Below are 16,488 nucleotides of genomic sequence, written 5' to 3' on the forward strand. Positions count from 1 at the left end.
ACACAAGCTCCTGCTCCCCAGCCCTCTGTAATCATTACTGCATCCCAGAGCAAGGCGTTCAGGAGAGCTTCCCTGCTGCAGTCACAACTGCCCTCACTCAGAAGCAAGCCAAGGAAAGTCAGCTGGGCTTTCCTGTGAGCAGTCCCCAGCTCCATGCCCCAGAGTTGTCAAATCAGAGTTGGAAAGGTCCTTCTACAGCACCCCACTTTACCCACGGTAAACTGAAGCCCAGAGAAGTGAAGTGACTTACTCAAGGGCACTCAGCAAGTGTGTGGCCAAGCCAAGGCTGGAAACCTTGTTTCCTCCTCCCAATCGGGTGCTCGTCTCCCTGCTCCGGAGACACATGGGGGTGGAAGCAGAGGGCTTCCACTCAGGCCAGCAATGCAGCCACCCCATCCAGGGCCCCTCAGCCCACTGTGCTAAGTTTAATTCTAGCCGCACAGACTCGAGGAGGGCAAGGGGCAAAGGGAGTCCATGTATATTGGGCTGCTGCTCTGTCTTCCCATGTCAGCAGTATACGTGTTTGTGAAATGATGAGGCCCACTGTGCCGGGCATTTCTTCACGCATCGCCTGCAAGGGAGGTGTCACTGCTGCATTGCACGGATGTGCAAAATGGGGCCCACAGGTGACGGGACTTGCCCAAGATCGTACAGATGGTAGGTGGTGGAGCTAGAATTCAAACCCAGGCATGTCTGAATCTGTAAGATCCACATTCTTCTCTCAATATCAGGTTTTCTCGCTCTGTTGCCCAGGCTGGAGTGCAGTGGTGTAATCTCAATTCACTGCAGCCTCCACCTCCTGGGTTCCAGCGATTCTTGTGCTTCAGCCTTCCAAGTAGCTGTGATTACAGATGTGCACCACCATGACCAGCTAATTTTTGTATTTTTTGTAGAGATGAAGTTTCACCATGTTGGCCAGGCTGGTCTCGAACTCCTGGCCTCATGTGATCCTCCCACCTTGGCCTCCCAAAGTGCTGGAATTACAGGCATGAGCCACTGCGCCAGCCAATATCAGGTTTTCTTAGAGCAAAGATCACTCAGTCATCCAGGATGGGAGGCAGGAACAAGCCACTATTCAGAGCCCTCTTTCAAGTAATGGATGTTTTTGGGTTGCCAGTGGCTGGAGGACTCCCTGGTGTCCCTTCTTGGTCTTAGCTAAGGCCTTTCAAGAGCCCCTTGGGACTAGCAGGGCGGCCAGTGCTCACAGAGCTGACAACCTGTCTTTCCACCCTGCTTCCAGGGCCCCTTCAAGGGAGCTGTGGGTTGGCCACGCTATGACTGACCTCGGTGTGGAGCAAGGGGTAAGACTGTGACTTCTGCTCCTGAATTTGCTGCCCAAAACTGGGAAGCAAGACAGTAACTTTTTCCATCATCAGGAAGGAGTGAGTTGGGACTCTGGGGTGAGGGACTGACCAGCTGCAGTCACAACTGCAGTCACAACTGAGGGGGTCCGAGGGCTGGATGGCCGTGAGGCCTGGGATTGGAGAGCCAGGCAGAGTGCAAAGGACATAGGTCAGGGCAATGCAGGGGAAGCGCAGAAAGACAGGAGGGTTCTGAGACCGATGTAACCAAGCCTGCCCAGAGCAAGTGAGGAAGAACCGCCAGGGAAGAAAATGCAACAACCTGCGCTCACCTGTGCTCAGCTGTGCTTACCTGAAACAAGCACAGTGGCTGCCACTTACCGAGCTTTGCCAAAGCTGGGGCACCTGCTTTAAGTGCATGCAATGAAGTCCTGACAACAAGCCCCTGATGCAGGAACTATTAATAATTTTCCCACTTCAAAGGCAAGGAAACTGAGATTCAAAGAGATTAAGCATTGTGTCCAGAGCCCAGTGCTGGGCGGCAGTGCTGGGTTCTATCCCCAAGATCCCCCTTCCAGGGACCCAGCTTCATTCAACTGTCAGCCTAGGATACTCCTGACCAGGGGACTTCATTCAACTGGACATAATGAGAGAGTGGATGTGCAAACCTTTTCCAAAAGGTGCTAGAAGGACTCACTGTTTCTATTGATTCCTCAGAGACAAGGAAATGGGGGGAAAGAAAAAATTTTTACCCCTCTAAATATTTTACTTGTTGAAGTATGCCTTTCATTTTTGTTATTAAAATCTTTACCTTATTTTTTAAAAAGGAAAAGGGTTGCTTCATGTCATAAATCTCACTTCTTAAAAATTCTCTGTATTTATTTATAAAATAATTCTTTTTTTTTTGAGACAGAGTCTCGTTCCATCGCCCAGGCTGGAATGCAGTGGTACGATCTCGGCTCACTGCAACCTCTGCCTCCCAGATTCAAGTGATTCTCCTGCCTCAGCCTCCTGAGTCGCTGAGATTACGGGCACCCGCCACCACGCCCGGCTAATTTTTGTATTTTTAGTAGAGACAGGGTTTCACCATGTTGGCCAGGCAGGTCTTGAACTCCTGACCTCAAATGATCCACCCATCTCGGCCTCCCAAAGTGTTGGGATTACAAGTGTGAGCCACCGCACCCGGCCTTATAACATAACTCTTGATGTTGAATTATTGCAGCCATGAGCTGCCTGATTAATTAACTCCTCTAATTTTACTGGTCTAGGAAATTAGAATTGGAAAGATTAATTAACAAAACTAAATTAAAGCAAGCTCTTAGAAGACATTAGTGGATCTACAAGGGCAGGGGAAAGAAGTTTTTTGAAGTTTTTCCTGTTTTTGACTATCATCTTTAGCACTGATTGCTGCTTTCTGTGGTCTAATCATTAGGTGAGCAAGATTGGCATCAAATTATTTGAACAAAATTCTACAGGATAAATTGTTTTAAAAGCCATTTTCCAAATTAAAGTGATTACATATATATGTGTCTGTCTACCTATATACGTTCAGAGAGACAGAAAGAAATTAGCCACTATATGATATATATCTCCAAGGGGAGAATCATGTTGGGAGGGCTTTTATTTTCTGGAACCTATATTTCTGTAATGTTTGACATTTTACAATAAGCTTATATTACTCTTGTAGTCAGAAGAAGGGGGAAAAGAAGCAATGAAGATTTACATGAAAACAAAAGTTAAACTGTTTCTAAAACAAAGAAAAATGAATTGATCAGGCTTGGGCCCCTCCACCCTCTAAACTCAGAGCTCCTTATCTAAGGAATAGGAGAGAGGGAGGACAGAAAGGTTCCAGTGATTCTATGGGTTCCCAATTGTGTTCCTCAGGTCCAAGGGCTCCTAGGTCTCTGCCTAGCCCAGATTCCATTTGAACAATGGGTTTCAAATAACCCAGCCCCACGGGGTCTCCAGGATTCAGTCCAAAAATGGGGGTCTGCAGAGTGGGAGGAGGAGGGGTGGGGAATCAAGGGATTCTGAACTCTCTTGCAGGGCAGTGATCTAAGGATTTGGGGGTCATAGAACAAGAGGGCCAAGCCCCATGTCAGCCCTTTCTAGTGGCTCGCTGTCCCCTCCCTGCCCCTTCTCACACTCCGAGGACAGAATTGGCTCAGAGGAAGAGGCTTTCACAGGAACAAGTCTTGCATAACAAGCCCTGCTCCTCCGGGATCTATAATTGATGAGGGCGCCGGGGCGAGAACCTTGGGCTGGACCTGCCAAGTGCGGGGGCAGACTGAGGACTTGCAGAAGGTGGTAAACAAGACCAGCCCTGGGCCTCCCATTCACACCAGGAGCCAGCGCCTTTCAGGACGGAAGCCCCAAATCTGGGCCCAGCTGGAGCTTTCCTCGAGTGTGATCCAAGAACATCCTGGAAAATCATCAGGGGGCCGGGGAACCTGGCTATCCAAGTAGATCCCAGGCCATATCCGAGCGAGGATCAAAGATCAGGGAGCCTCCAAATGTCTACTCTGAACCAGGTCTGTGCTAGGCCCTTCACACCTGGGTTTGCACACTAGTCCAATCACTTACTAGCTGTGTGACCTTGGAAAAGTTGCTTAACATCTCTGTGCCTTAGTAGCCTCATTTATAAAATGGTGCTAACAGATACCCTACCTGTTAGGGTAAAATTAGTTAAATGAGTAAAGCACCCAGAAGAGTCCCTGACACACAGAAAGTAATAGATAAGTGTTCAATGATAAGCACCTTTTACTAGCTGTGTGAACTTAGGCAAGTTAGTTTGCTCCTCTGAGCCTCAGCTTCCTCATCTATGAAATGGAGCATTACCATCCACCCTAAAGGCTACAGTGAGAATTAAATGAGATCTTGTAGTCAAGGCTTAACACACGGTAAGGGTTATTATCATCCTTGTTTATTCCTAAAAATCCGGGAGCCTATGACCTGCTCTGCAACATTCTCTGACCTGGAAAATCACCCTTTCTGTGTATATGAGAACTCTCATATTTGTAACCATGTTAGACTGTCAGGTTATGCCCTAAGAAACAGTGACTAGGACAAGATAGATTAGCAAACACCTACTCATCTATCTCATCCCTGAACCCCTCTCAGAGCTGAGCACTCCCTGGGATCCCACATCACCCCACCTGGAGGCAATGGATTAACTCTTCGTGAGCCTGCCAGTCTCCCCAACTCCTCAGAACACTCTCAAGCGCAGGGACCCACCTTCTTCACTTGGGCACCCCAGCACCCATCACAGGGCCTGGCAGAGTTAAGGGAACACAATCCTGGTTTGAATATAGTTATGTGACCTCTCTGAGCCTCCAGTCTCATCTGTAAAATGGAATGGGAATTACTTACCTCCCAGGACAGTTGTGAGGCTGAAACGAGATAACCTACATTCCCAGTACCATATCTGCCATAGTGTAGCAACAATGAGCTGGTGCTGCTGTTATTGAGGCTCAGTAAATATTTGCTGAATGAATGATGAATGGAGGATGATTGAGAACACCCGCCCAAAGATACAAGACTTGCCCAAAGTCTCACAGCAGTTACAGAAGGTAGCCTTCCGACCTGAATCCCAATCTCTGTGATTCCTGGGCAAGTGTTCTTTCCATTTCTTGCTCCAGAAGTTGCAAAAAGACCTGGTCCTTCTCCAGCTCAGGGGACTGGCTCCCAAACTTCTCACCTCTCCTTCTGCAAGGTATCAAGGCCCCAGAAAGGGCTGTGGGAAGAAGGCAGAGCTGGACACCTCAGCAGGAGGAGCTCAGTGCAAGGGGAAACTGGCACAAGGGGCTCCAGGGAATCCAGCCCAGCCCTGCCCAGCCCTGGACTGCGAGTTCCCAGGACACACCCTGCCCATTGCTATCTGAGTCTCATTGGCACTTTCCCATCATTGAATCTCTTATGCCTCACCAGGGCAGACAAGGTCACCACTCCATTGACATAGATGATCCTGAGGTCCAGAGAGGAACAGTGACTTCTCTAAGGTCACACAGCACATCAGCAGCACAGACAGGCTTGGACCCTACCCTAGGACCCTCGTCATTGAGGTATGTTGGTTTAGTGGAAAGAATGCTAAGAGTCAGAACATCTGGGTTCTAGTCCTGGGTCTGGCACCAATTCGCTGTGTGACTCTGGGCCAATTGCTTAAGACTTTCTGTGTCTCAGTTCCCCTTCTCCCCTGGTAAAATGAGATTTGGACTCTGACATTAAGGCCCACCTGGCTGTGAAAGCCTGTGATCCCCTTCTCTATCCTGACCAAGGAAAACCCCAGCTTTGTAAAACTACAGTGTTTCCATAGCCCTTCCAGATGGCCAAGCCCCATGCAAGGCATTTCCCAGCCACCCCCGCACCAAATCCTCTCCCAGCCCTGTAGGGCAGGTACAACTGGCTCTCAGGTAACCAGAGAGGAAAGGGAGGCTCAAGGAGGTCAAGTGGCTTGCAGGAAGTCACCAGCATATTAGGGTGCAGCCTCTTGGAGCTCCCAGTTTGGCCTTGCTCTGCCCCACCTGGCTAGGAGCTTGGGAAAAGAGCTCTGTCTTGATCCAGACTCTGAAGAGTTCAAGTTCAAAGGGGATTCTAGTGAACAGAAAGAGGGATGTGACTAACAATGCCCTATTAAATACTTAACACGGGGCCCTCTGTTGGCAAGGCCTTAAGAATTAAGGGGTACCAGAACAGGACTAGGCCAAAGCCCCCCAGGGCCTGCAAGAAGAACTGGATTTTCACCTCTGGCCCACTCCTCACTGTTGGGGCTAGGAAGACAACACTATGAACTTATGGGGAATTTTCTTCTCCCCATTTTAAGATAAGGAACCAGAGGCTCAGAAAGGCAGTGTGATTTGTCCAAGCTCACACGGCTAGAAAGAGGCCAGGATTTAAACACAATGTTGGTTGACTCCAAAGCCTGACCTCTGATCGGTCTGCCCACTGCATCACAAGGCCAAAAGATAGATGGGCCTGAGTGAGCCCTGTTACTGGTGCATCTGTCCCTACCGCTCAAGCAAGGTGGGGCCCAACCCACCTTGTACTTCAGGCCAGACTTGAAGTAGCCTAGGAAGGTGGCCGACTCGAAGCCCTGGACCTCACGGTGCTGCACGGCCCGGCCGTTCAGGTAGTCATCCAGCTGCACGGTAAAGATGGCGGCCGCCCCGCTCTCATCCTGGCTGCACTCATTGCCTAGGGGACATCAGAGCAACATGAGCCTGGCTTTCCAGAAGTACCCCAGACCCCTGGGGAAGAGGAGGAGGAGGAGGAACCCCAGCACTGCCCTGACCTAGCTGTAGAAGCTGAGAAAGCCCTTGCCTTCTGTGAGCCTCAGTTAATCCATCTGTATAACAGGACGATGGACCTCATTTTTCTCTAAGCGTCCTCCCAGCTCTGTCACATTCCCTTATGTTCATTCTCAGCCCTCCTGAGCGTAAACTCAGGACTGGGAGCATCAGATCAATTCACAGATTAGGAAACTGAGGCTCAGCAAGGGGGCAGAACTTATAGCATCCCACGGCAGAGGTGTGGCAGGGACTCCGGGCTCCTGACTCAAGGGCAAACTGGGGAGTGCCTGGAGCTGGGCCAGGGAAGTTGTGGAGAGGTCCAGGGTCTCCAATTCACCCACAGTTCTGAGTGTCACAGTAAGGTGTTTAACGCTCACAACATTCCTGTGAGGTAGTGCAGAGCTATCATCATGTCCACTCCACAGGGACACTAAGTGACTTGCCAAAGGACAGAACATGGGTCAGGGGCAGAGTGGGGGTGTGAACTTGGCCAGGCTGGCTCTAGAGTCTCAGGGCATGAACCACCAGTCAAGGGCCCGGCACATACTAGGTGCTCAATAATCAGTTCCCTCCCTGGGGACCATGCCCCAAAGGTCTGCACTGTTCAGAATGGGGGCTGGGGCAGGGGCTGAGCAGGGCCAGCCTCACCCAGCCAGTAGTGGAGGTCATACTGCAGATTTCCGTTCCTCAGCTGCACTGTCTTCAGGATGACATAGGCGTCGCCCGTGAAGAAGTCTCCATAAAGGTTGGTGGGCACGGGCACCAGATCGAACTTCTCCACACGCCAGATCTGCAGGCCAGGCTCCTTCCCTGCCTTGAGGAACTCGGGGTGTTCCACCACCATGCTGTTGGGCTGGGATGAGACAGGGCAGAGCCTAAGCGGGGCAGGGTCCTGGCAGGGAGAGACCCCGGGCACGAGGGAGGGCGGTTTCTAGCACCAAGAGCATCTCACTTGAGCCTCCTGCTCTCCCCACGCCCCAGGGAAGTCTATCCCCTTCTGGGCACCCTGTCTCAACGAGTCAGCAAACAGGGCAAGAGTTTTATGCTTCAAATCCTGTGCCCTGGCCAGCGTCTGTCCCTCCTACTCAGTCCCTCTTCAGCTTTTTCTGGTGATGGAGGGTACAGAGGGCTCTACCTCCCTGCTCCTTTCTTTTCTTTCTTTCTTTTTTTCTTTTCTTTTTTTTTTTTTTTTGAGACAGAGTCTCGCACTGTTGTCCAGGCTGGAGTGCAATGGTGCAATCTCGACTCACTGTAACCTCTGCCTCCTGGGTTCAAGCGATTCTCCTGCCTCAGCCTCCTGAGTAGCTGGGATTACAGGCATGTGCTACTATGCCTGGCTAATTTTGTATTTTTAGTACAGACAGGGTTTCGCCATGTTGGTCAGGCTGGTCTGGAACTCCTGACCTCAGGTGATCCACCTGCCTTGGCCTCCCAAAGTGTTGGGATTACAGGCGTGAGCCACCGCGCCCAGCCTCCCTTCTTTTCTTATTGCCAATTGGATGTGATAACCGAGGCACAGAGAGATGAAGGGACTCTGCCAGGGACCTCCAGCTAGGAAACAGTGTAGCAGGGGTTGCCCCAGGCTCCAAGATCACAAGCTCTGGGATGATGGGTAGACCCCTCAGATGGCAATAGTAAATCTAAGGGTCCCCAGGGCCTCAGCTTGCTTCCTTCCAGCATCTTCAATGGCTCTTGAAACCAAAGGGCCCTCTGAGAGCTCATTATCCAACCCCAATCTGCAGATAGAGAAACTGAGGCTCAAAGAGGGGAGGGGACTGACCGAAGGTCACACAGCCTGTTTGCTTTTGCTCTTTGGAAGTGGAAAGATTTCCAGCACGGGGCCTGGCAGACAGCAGGCGCTAGCTCTGTGCACGCTAAGTGGGTGCACTCGCAAATTGAGGTGAGCCCACCTGAGCCTCCTGTGATCCACAGGAGCCCCCTCTCCTCTCTGCACCCATCCCCATCATACCCCCAAGAAGGGTCCAAATGGCTGAGTCCAAGTGGCCTCCTGCGCTGTCTGCCTCCTCCCTCCTGCCCCACAACACACCACCCCCAAATTTCATTTCTTGGAAGAGGAGAAGAGGATGCACTAGGGTCTGCAGGAGGCTGTTGGAGATGAGGTGGTTAAAAATGGGGAGGCTATTACACATGCACTGGGGCTGGGGCCGGGGAGGGTGCAGGAGGGTTAGGCTGGAGTCGAGGACAAAAATCAGCAGGTGCAGGTCACCTCTGGCCGGAGAAGAGATCTGGTGGGAGTAAAAATCAGAGGAGAGAAGTCAGAGAAACAAGGTGGGGAGAACTCAGGCAGAAGGGTGGAAAAACACGAAACCAGACAGGGCAGGGAAGACAGCAGAAAGGAGAGAAGAAATGATAGTAATGACCATAAGCAGACAGGCGAGGTCATACAAGAAAGAAGGAAATATTGGAGAAGGAAAGAGATCAAATGAGAACAAGGAATCGTAAATGGAAGAAGACATCAGAAGAGAGAAGGAGAGAAGTGAGGCAGAGGGGAGAAAAAATCAGAGAAGGAAAAGGAGAAATCAGGAGACAGGAGGTAAGATGTTAGAGGAGGACAGGGGAAAAGAAATCCGGCCAAGGTGAGGTTAGCTTCCTGGGAAGGAACAGCCAGGGCCCCGAGGCTCCCACCCTCGTCTGCGAGCCAGAGCCCCGGAAGCAGCAAGAGATACTTACAAAGCAACAAAACAGTTTTTCCATTCTAGACCTGAATTACTCCCCTTTTCCTAGCGCTGTATCTGCAAGAACTTACAATAGAGAGTTACTCCGGGAGCCCCGGGGCCCCCCGGGCACTCACCCGCGCCTCGGGCACCCGCCCCTGGGGCGCCCCCGCCTGGGACGCCCCCCGCGACGCAGTGGCCGCGCGGACGGGCAGCGACAGCGCGCACAGCGCCAGGGACAGCGCGCAGAGCAGCGCGGGCGCGGGGCGGTGCAGAGCCATGGTGGCGACAGCGGCAGGGGACCCAGTCGGCAGCCGCGGCCTCGGGTCGCCGACCTTAAGTAGCCGCCCGCCCATCCCGCCCAAGCCGGGGACCGCCCCCCAGGGAGGGCGCGGGGCGGGGATCTGTCTCGGATCTTGGAGACATCTGGGTTCCCACCCGGATCGACCCGACAGGGCGCGGCAGCCCCTGCACCCCAGCTCCGGGGCGGAGACCCAGCACCAGGCCTGACATACGGCAGGCACTAGCTGTGTGCACACTAAATGGGCGCAGGCACGAACGGCGGCGAGCCCAGCTGAGCCTCCTGCGACGCACGCGAGCCCCCTCGCCTCTCCGCACCTAACACCTCCAGCAAAAAAATATGAACTAACAATTTTTGAAAGCTTTTCACCGAGGCATCAGCACATCCTTTTCAGAGAGGGTACAACGGCCAACCCATTTTACAGAGGGGGGAACAGCGCAGAGTGGTGAAGCAACTTGCACACAGCTTGTAAATGGTGCTGCCGGGATTTGAACTCAGGCCGTAGTGGGCCTGGGCAGAACCCCCACCAGGCAGCATGCACCGCAGCAGGGCAGGGGACCCGGGGCTCCCGTGGGCAGGTGAAGCCAGCAGGACTCAGAGGGGCGGAGCAGAACGCTCAGCTCCTGGGATAGCCCCTCCTACTTTTCTTTCCTTCTTTTTAAAAAGTGTTTGTTTTTTAAGTCTTATTTTGATCAAAACGTAAAGTCACATGTTTGTACACAGTTGTTCCCTCTCCATCACATTTACCTCTCCCCAGGGGCAACCACTGCTATCTACCTCTTTTAGCTGATGGTTCAGGGTTTACCTTCATGTCTCTAAGCAAGCCCTTGTTACTTCTTGAAGTTGTTTTGTTTGGTTTCCATTTTAGGTACTATTCATTGACTCCCCTGAGGGAAGACAGAGTTTGCCTTTCCTCCTCACTCCCAGGCTCCCTTCCCATCCCCATCCCTCCACCCTCCCACTAGAGTCATTGGGTTAAGGGAAGTGCTATCCAAACTGAAGGAGGCCTACTTCCCACCTACTCCAACCCCTCTCCTCCCTCCTAGCACTGCATAGAATCCAACTGCTCCACCTCTTAAGTTCTCTTTGTATCCCAGACCTCCCCTTCACCCTGCAGCCTGATGCAGTGACAGGAAAGAGGACTGGAGAGTTGGAGAGCTGGCTTTCATTCCCACCTCCACTGTGCATGTTTTCAATGTCTCATTCTTCTCATCTACTAAATGAGTACAGTAGTTGAGGATTAAATCGGTCTGTGGGTATGAAAATAGCCTGGCCAGCAGCTAGGTAAATGTGAGTTCTCCACCCCTCCCCAGAAACTATGGTCCCCCTTCCCAGCTCTTCTGGAAGTCCAGCCTCTATCTAATGAGGCTGAAGTTTGCCCTCTCCCACCCACAACTTGCTCCCACCTAAGGGGGGATATGGTTCAGATAAAAGGCTAAAGGAACACAGAGAAGACAATTCAGGCTGGAGAGATTATAAGAAGGCTTCGTGGAGAAAGGGACTTGTGACCCAGGCCTTGAAGGACAGGGAGGATGGAGATTAAGAAGAAAAGACATTCCAGGGGGAGGGGACGCATAGGCAAAGGGCAGGCAAACATAACCATATCCAGTGAATTACCAGGGGTCCAGTATGAAACACAGGGAGCAAGAGCAGAGGAGGCTGCAGAGGGCAGCAGGGGTCACCGAGGCCTGTGTGCCACACTGAAGAGTCTGAACTTTGTCTCGGTGTCTGTGGGGGGCCCCAGAGGGATACCTGAGTTCTCCGGGCTCCAAGTCCAGGCCTGGGCCTGCCCAGCCTGCAGTGGGCCAGCTCTGGCCTAAATTCAGAGAGCTCTCCCTTCCCCCTAGCCATTTGGAGGATGATATTATAAAAAACCCCACAGCTCCCATAGGCTCTTAATGGAAGCATAAACCAGTTTCACCTCTCTAGATAAAAAATTTATCCAAACTCAAAACACACAATGCAACAACAGTTCCACTTTCTACAGAATTACTTACCAACAAACACAAAAATATATGTGCAAGGATGTTCACTGAAGCATTGTTTGAAGAAAACTGGAAAGGACCCAAAAGTCCTGGTTAAATAAATGATGGAGCCACCATACAATAGACACTATGCAGCTGTGAAAAAAGAATGAGCTACGTCTGATTGTGCCTGGCATATAGTAGGCACTCAATAAACACAGGGAGATCTCCAAGTGCAGAAAGCAATTGCACAACAATGGCTATAGTATATCTCCTCTTCTCCTTTTTACAATGGTGCCTGTTTTTGCATATACCCTTAAAAAATCAGAGGGTAAGCACCAAACTGTTAGGGCCGTTTGCTGGAAAGGGAAGAAGGAGGAGAATTTCATCCTCAAACATTGCCGTGGCTGCCTGAGGCTGGAGGAAGTGCCTAGATCACTGCAGTTGGCATGAGGGAACTTTTCGGGGTGATAAAAATATTCTAATACTAGATTATGGTGAAGATTATATAACCAATTAAATCTACTAAAATTCATAGAACTATATGTATACTTAGTGTGTGAATCACTATGATATGTAAATTATACCTTAATATACTAGCCGAAAAAATTGTAAAAGCATTGCCGTAGCATTTGAAACTTTACAAGTGTATATCCAATATAGTTTTGTTCTTTTATAAAACACAAATCCAGAAACAATCCCTTTTAAAATATGCTTATAGTGATGCCTGCTCATTAGACAATTTGGAAAATTCAAACAAGTAGGAAGAAATTTTCTTAGCTGCCCAGCCCCCAGACTGAACCTGGGCCAGCAACTGCCCAGCTGAGGGGCCCCTTCCAGAGCAGTGTGACTCTGACCTGCATAGTTGGTGATTAATAGAGGGGCTGCTGTGGCTTGACCTTGGCCCCAGAGGCCACTGACCATCAACCCAGGGACCATGTTAATGATCACAAAGGGCCTGCAGCTTTGCCTGCCATATAGCTCTGGAGCCCAGGCCCTTGGCACAGGAGAGCTGGTGAACAGACCCCACCCTTGCCCTCTGGGAGCCCTCACTACAGACCCTGGAGCCCTTGCTACAGGGCACTGATGAGTGGAGACCATGATGGGGGCAACATTGTCTTACTCTGCTTCCAGCCTGGAAGAAGATGTATGAGTTCAAGGGAATGGGGGAATTCAGGTACAAGAGAAGGACCCCTAGGTGGAAAGGAAGAGGCCCGAGTGCTAGGGCTGGCTCTGACACTGACTTCCTGGTGACCTTGGGCAAGTCACTGTACCTTTCTGGGTTTCAGTGTCTTCATATGCAAAATACAGGGTAGGGCCTGATGCTCTGACTCGAAGCCTCTTTCCTAGCCCGAGCAGTACCAGATACTGGTTGTACAACCAAATCCAGGACCTACAAGTCTCTGAGCTTCAGGGTTCCATCTGTAAAATGGGTACATTGGGCCAGGTCACCTCTGCAGGCCGTTCTGGATCAGACAGTCCACAGCCCCTGACTTGAGGAAGGAGGCACTGCAGTCACTGATAGCAGCATGCCACCTCACCTCTGGGCCCAGCCTGGGAAACTGAGACTCAGGGAGGTTCAAGTCACTCAACTGGAAAGAGGTGTTGCCAAGATTCAAACACAAGTCTGACTGGCTTCAGAGCCCAGGCTCTGTCTGCGGAGACCAAGCAGGAGCTCCTAGCACCACCTGACCTGGGCAGGGAGCAGCAGTGCCCTTTCCAGGTAACAGGCTAAATCAATCAAGCCCAAGTCAAGCCTGGCAGCCGGGAGTCTCTGGAGCAGCTGTCCCCATGACACTTCCCAGGCCAGGGCAGGAGGTGACACCAGGAAAGCCCTCTAGTCTTTCACACACCTGATGTGACTGCCCAGGCCAAAGGCCTGGAAGATCCCCAGGCTGTGGCCATTTAGTGCAGGACTGGCTGTGGCACCTGCCCTCTGGGCCAATGGCACTCAGGTCTGGCATGGTTTCTTTGATTTGGAGGCAGCCCTTCTGCTACCAACTCAGTACATGAGCATGTCCTGGTCTCTGCTTCTGTGCACCTCGGAGATCTCCTTGACCTCTGATCTCGGCTATTCCTGGATCCTGCCCAGCTCCAGGCACACAGTAGGCAGATTCTCTGTGTCTGCCACAGGATGGGGGCTGTACAGCCCATGTCCCCCTGGGGGACCCCTCCCTCCCCTGTAGTTGACCCAGGACCTCCACAACACAACCAGCTCTGGGCCCTCCTTTCCTCTGTAACCTTGGTCTCTGTATGTCTGCGGGACCCCCTACCAGAGACCAGAGGAGGTGGCCTCCCCCGCCCCTTCCATCCCCAGCCACAGTGTACAAAAAGGCCTTGGCTGGGCCTGGAAGACACCACCCTGTTCTTTTCTCTTCACTCCAAACACTGTTGTTCTTGATTTTCCAGGCAGCCAGCCACTCATGGAAAGCCCTCTCTTGGAGTCTATTTACTTTTTGGCTCACTGCTGTTCTCTGGGTCCTCCTGGGAGCACCCGCCCTTCTGACCAGGGATTTTGCTAACTGGGACAATGGTCAGTAAACAGAGATGCCGGTTATGAAACCCAGTGGAACTGGACAGGGCCTGGAAAAGTTCCGGCAAGCCCTGTGGACAGGTTTGCGAATCTGGACTCAGCTTCTGCAATCCAGACCTCAGTTTCCTCATCTCTAAAAGGGGGAGAATGGTACCTAGAGCATGGAGCAGTGAGGAAGCCCAGGATGTGACGCACAGGAGCTCGCCAAAAGTAAGCACTCTTCTTTCTGAGCAGCCTGTTTTCTGCACAGAGGCCTGCCTTCGGTATGTGATGGTGCAGGAGAAAGGTTACAGATTTCACGGTGAGACGCTAGAGTTCAGGTCTGGGCTGTGTAAGGCAGAGCAAGTTACCTTCCCTCTCTGAGCCTCAGGTCACTCATCTGTAAACAGGGACAGTGATGCCCAGTTGCAGGACTTTTGGGGGAACAGAAGTGAGACTGTTGGAGTATGTTGTTCAGAGCAGGACTTATTAGCAGCAGTGTTCATTAGTCTGTCTTCTCTTTTGTAGATGATCACACCAAGAACAAGAGGGTGACTTTTCAGGGTCACAAAGTCAAACAAGTGCCTGGCAGAGTAGATCTAGAACTCAGGTCTCTCAACAACCAGGCCAGAACTGAGGCCTGGGTCTCCATGACACAGCAGTGCTCCCCATCGGGGCTGGCTGGCCTTCTGCTTTGGCCAAGTCCATCCTGGGAGTGGCCAGCTGTTGGGGAGATGGCCAGCGGGGCTTGGCTGAAGCCAACTCCAGGAGACCAACTGTCTCAGGGACCAAAGCCATGGTCCTTTCCCAGCTTCCGGAGCCAGCCCCACCTAGTGCTGGGACCCAGGGCTGGACATCTGGAGGGGCCTGGCCCTGCTACTTCCTGACCCCATGCCCTGGAAGCAGCCAGATTTGGCCATGGGTATGAGCTCTGGGCCCTTCTTGCTAGGACCCACTTCAGCAGTCTGTCTCCCCTTCTCTCGGGGAGGAAATGGCCCTGAGAGGTGTGGTGGCTCAGTAGCCAGGGCTGCAAATAACTGTCCTAGCCCCTTCAGCACCCCACCACCCACCCCTGGGAAGCCCAGGCACAAACGCAAATCCACAACAAGACAGGGAGGCCTGGCTGCAGATGCTGGGACCGTGGAACCAGCAGAAGACTTTGGAGAGTCACAGGCTCTGCAGAGCTGCAGAGGAAGGCAGGGTCTACTATGCCCCAACCCAAGCCAAAATGAGCAGGAGAAGCCACAGGAGGCAGCTTCCTGCTCTGCAGAGGAAGGACTTTCCAAGAGGGAGAAAAACAGAGAGCAACCTTCTGTATGTGATCGTGGAAAGAGCTCCCACCAGAAACGCCTGCATTTAAGTCCCCGGTCTGTCACTTATTAGCAGTGTGGCTTTGAGCAAGTTGCTTTGGCTCTCTGAGCCTCCGTTTCCTCATCCATAAAACGGGGATTATAATCCTTTTTCCTAGGGTAGTTGTGTGAATTTAATAAGGTAAAGAACATTTGGGGCTTAGCACAGTGCTTGGTACAGAATAAGCACATATAAACGAGGCTGCTTTTATTGTTAAAAGAGAGACTTGGATAAGTTTCTATCTCTCTGAGCCTCAATTTCCTTACGTGTAAGATAGGGTTAAAAATGCCTTTCTTTTTTTTTTTTTTTTTTTTTTTTCGAGATGGGGTCTCGCTCTGTCACCCAGGCTGGAGTGCAGCGGCGTGATCTCAGCTCACTGCCACCTCCGCCTCCCAGGTTCAAGTGATTTCTGGCTAATTTTTGTATTTTTAGTAGAGACGGGATTTTACCACGTTGGCCAGGCTGGTCTCGAACTCCTAACCTCAAGTGATCTGCCCTCCTCGGCCTCCCAGAGTGCTAGGATTACAGGTGTGAACCACCGCGCCCGGCCTATTAAATGGCAAATTTTATGATGTGTGTATGTTTCCACAGTTTAAAAAAAAAAAATGGAAAGACAAATGCTGGTTTCCTTCCCCTTTTCCAGAGAGATAATGAGCTGCCCAGTGGTGATGAGGTTGAGGGGACACAGGTGACAAGAAAATCGGCCCATGTCCAAGAACCCTTCAGGCCCTGGGACTCAAGGATGCTAAAAGACACACAACAAAAAGCAAACAAGTTTGTGCATCTGGCCAGGGTCCCCTCCTGCCTGCCTAGGGATCAGATTCATCCTTCACTGGGATCTACCAGGAATGCTGGAAGCTTCCCCAGGTCAACCACCTTCCCGATGGGGACAATGAATGATGCAGCACATCAGATGATGCTGCCACATCCCTCCTGCTGCTGGCTCCAAACAAAGCCCTTCTGTGTCCCCAAGCCTCCCATACCAACTATGGCCAAGATTTCCTCCTTGCTGGGCTCTGGCAGGAAGTGTGAGCCCATTGTCTGGATGTGGAAAATCGGGGTCAAAGTGCCTTTCTTAAAGCCTAGTTGAGAGGATTAAA

At 51.6% G+C, this 16,488-nt stretch overlaps 1 protein-coding gene across 21 annotated transcripts in view; it reads right to left on the reverse strand.

The window, feature by feature from the left end:
* Positions 1-16,488, reverse strand: part of GSN (gelsolin) — a 131,707-nt gene that overhangs the window by 23,446 nt on the left and 91,773 nt on the right. For 14 of the 21 annotated variants that reach the window (XM_063788389.1, XM_063788381.1, XM_063788379.1 and 11 more), the window contains 2 exons: positions 7,235-7,439; positions 6,337-6,491 (listed from right to left, as the gene is read on the reverse strand). In XM_063788389.1, the coding sequence (XP_063644459.1) occupies positions 6,337-6,491; positions 7,235-7,430 (351 nt within the window). In that variant the 5' untranslated portion in view covers positions 7,431-7,439. Of the gene's footprint in view, positions 1-6,336; positions 6,492-7,234; positions 7,440-9,277; positions 9,349-9,398; positions 9,595-11,559; positions 11,683-16,488 lie in introns of those variants that run through there. The other 7 variants (XM_054659036.2, XM_063788386.1, XM_063788383.1 and 4 more) reach the window with 4 other exon arrangements.

Source organism: Pan troglodytes, chromosome 11 (assembly GCF_028858775.2).
Source record: "Pan troglodytes isolate AG18354 chromosome 11, NHGRI_mPanTro3-v2.0_pri, whole genome shotgun sequence".
NCBI classification, from domain to species: domain Eukaryota; kingdom Metazoa; phylum Chordata; class Mammalia; order Primates; family Hominidae; genus Pan; species Pan troglodytes.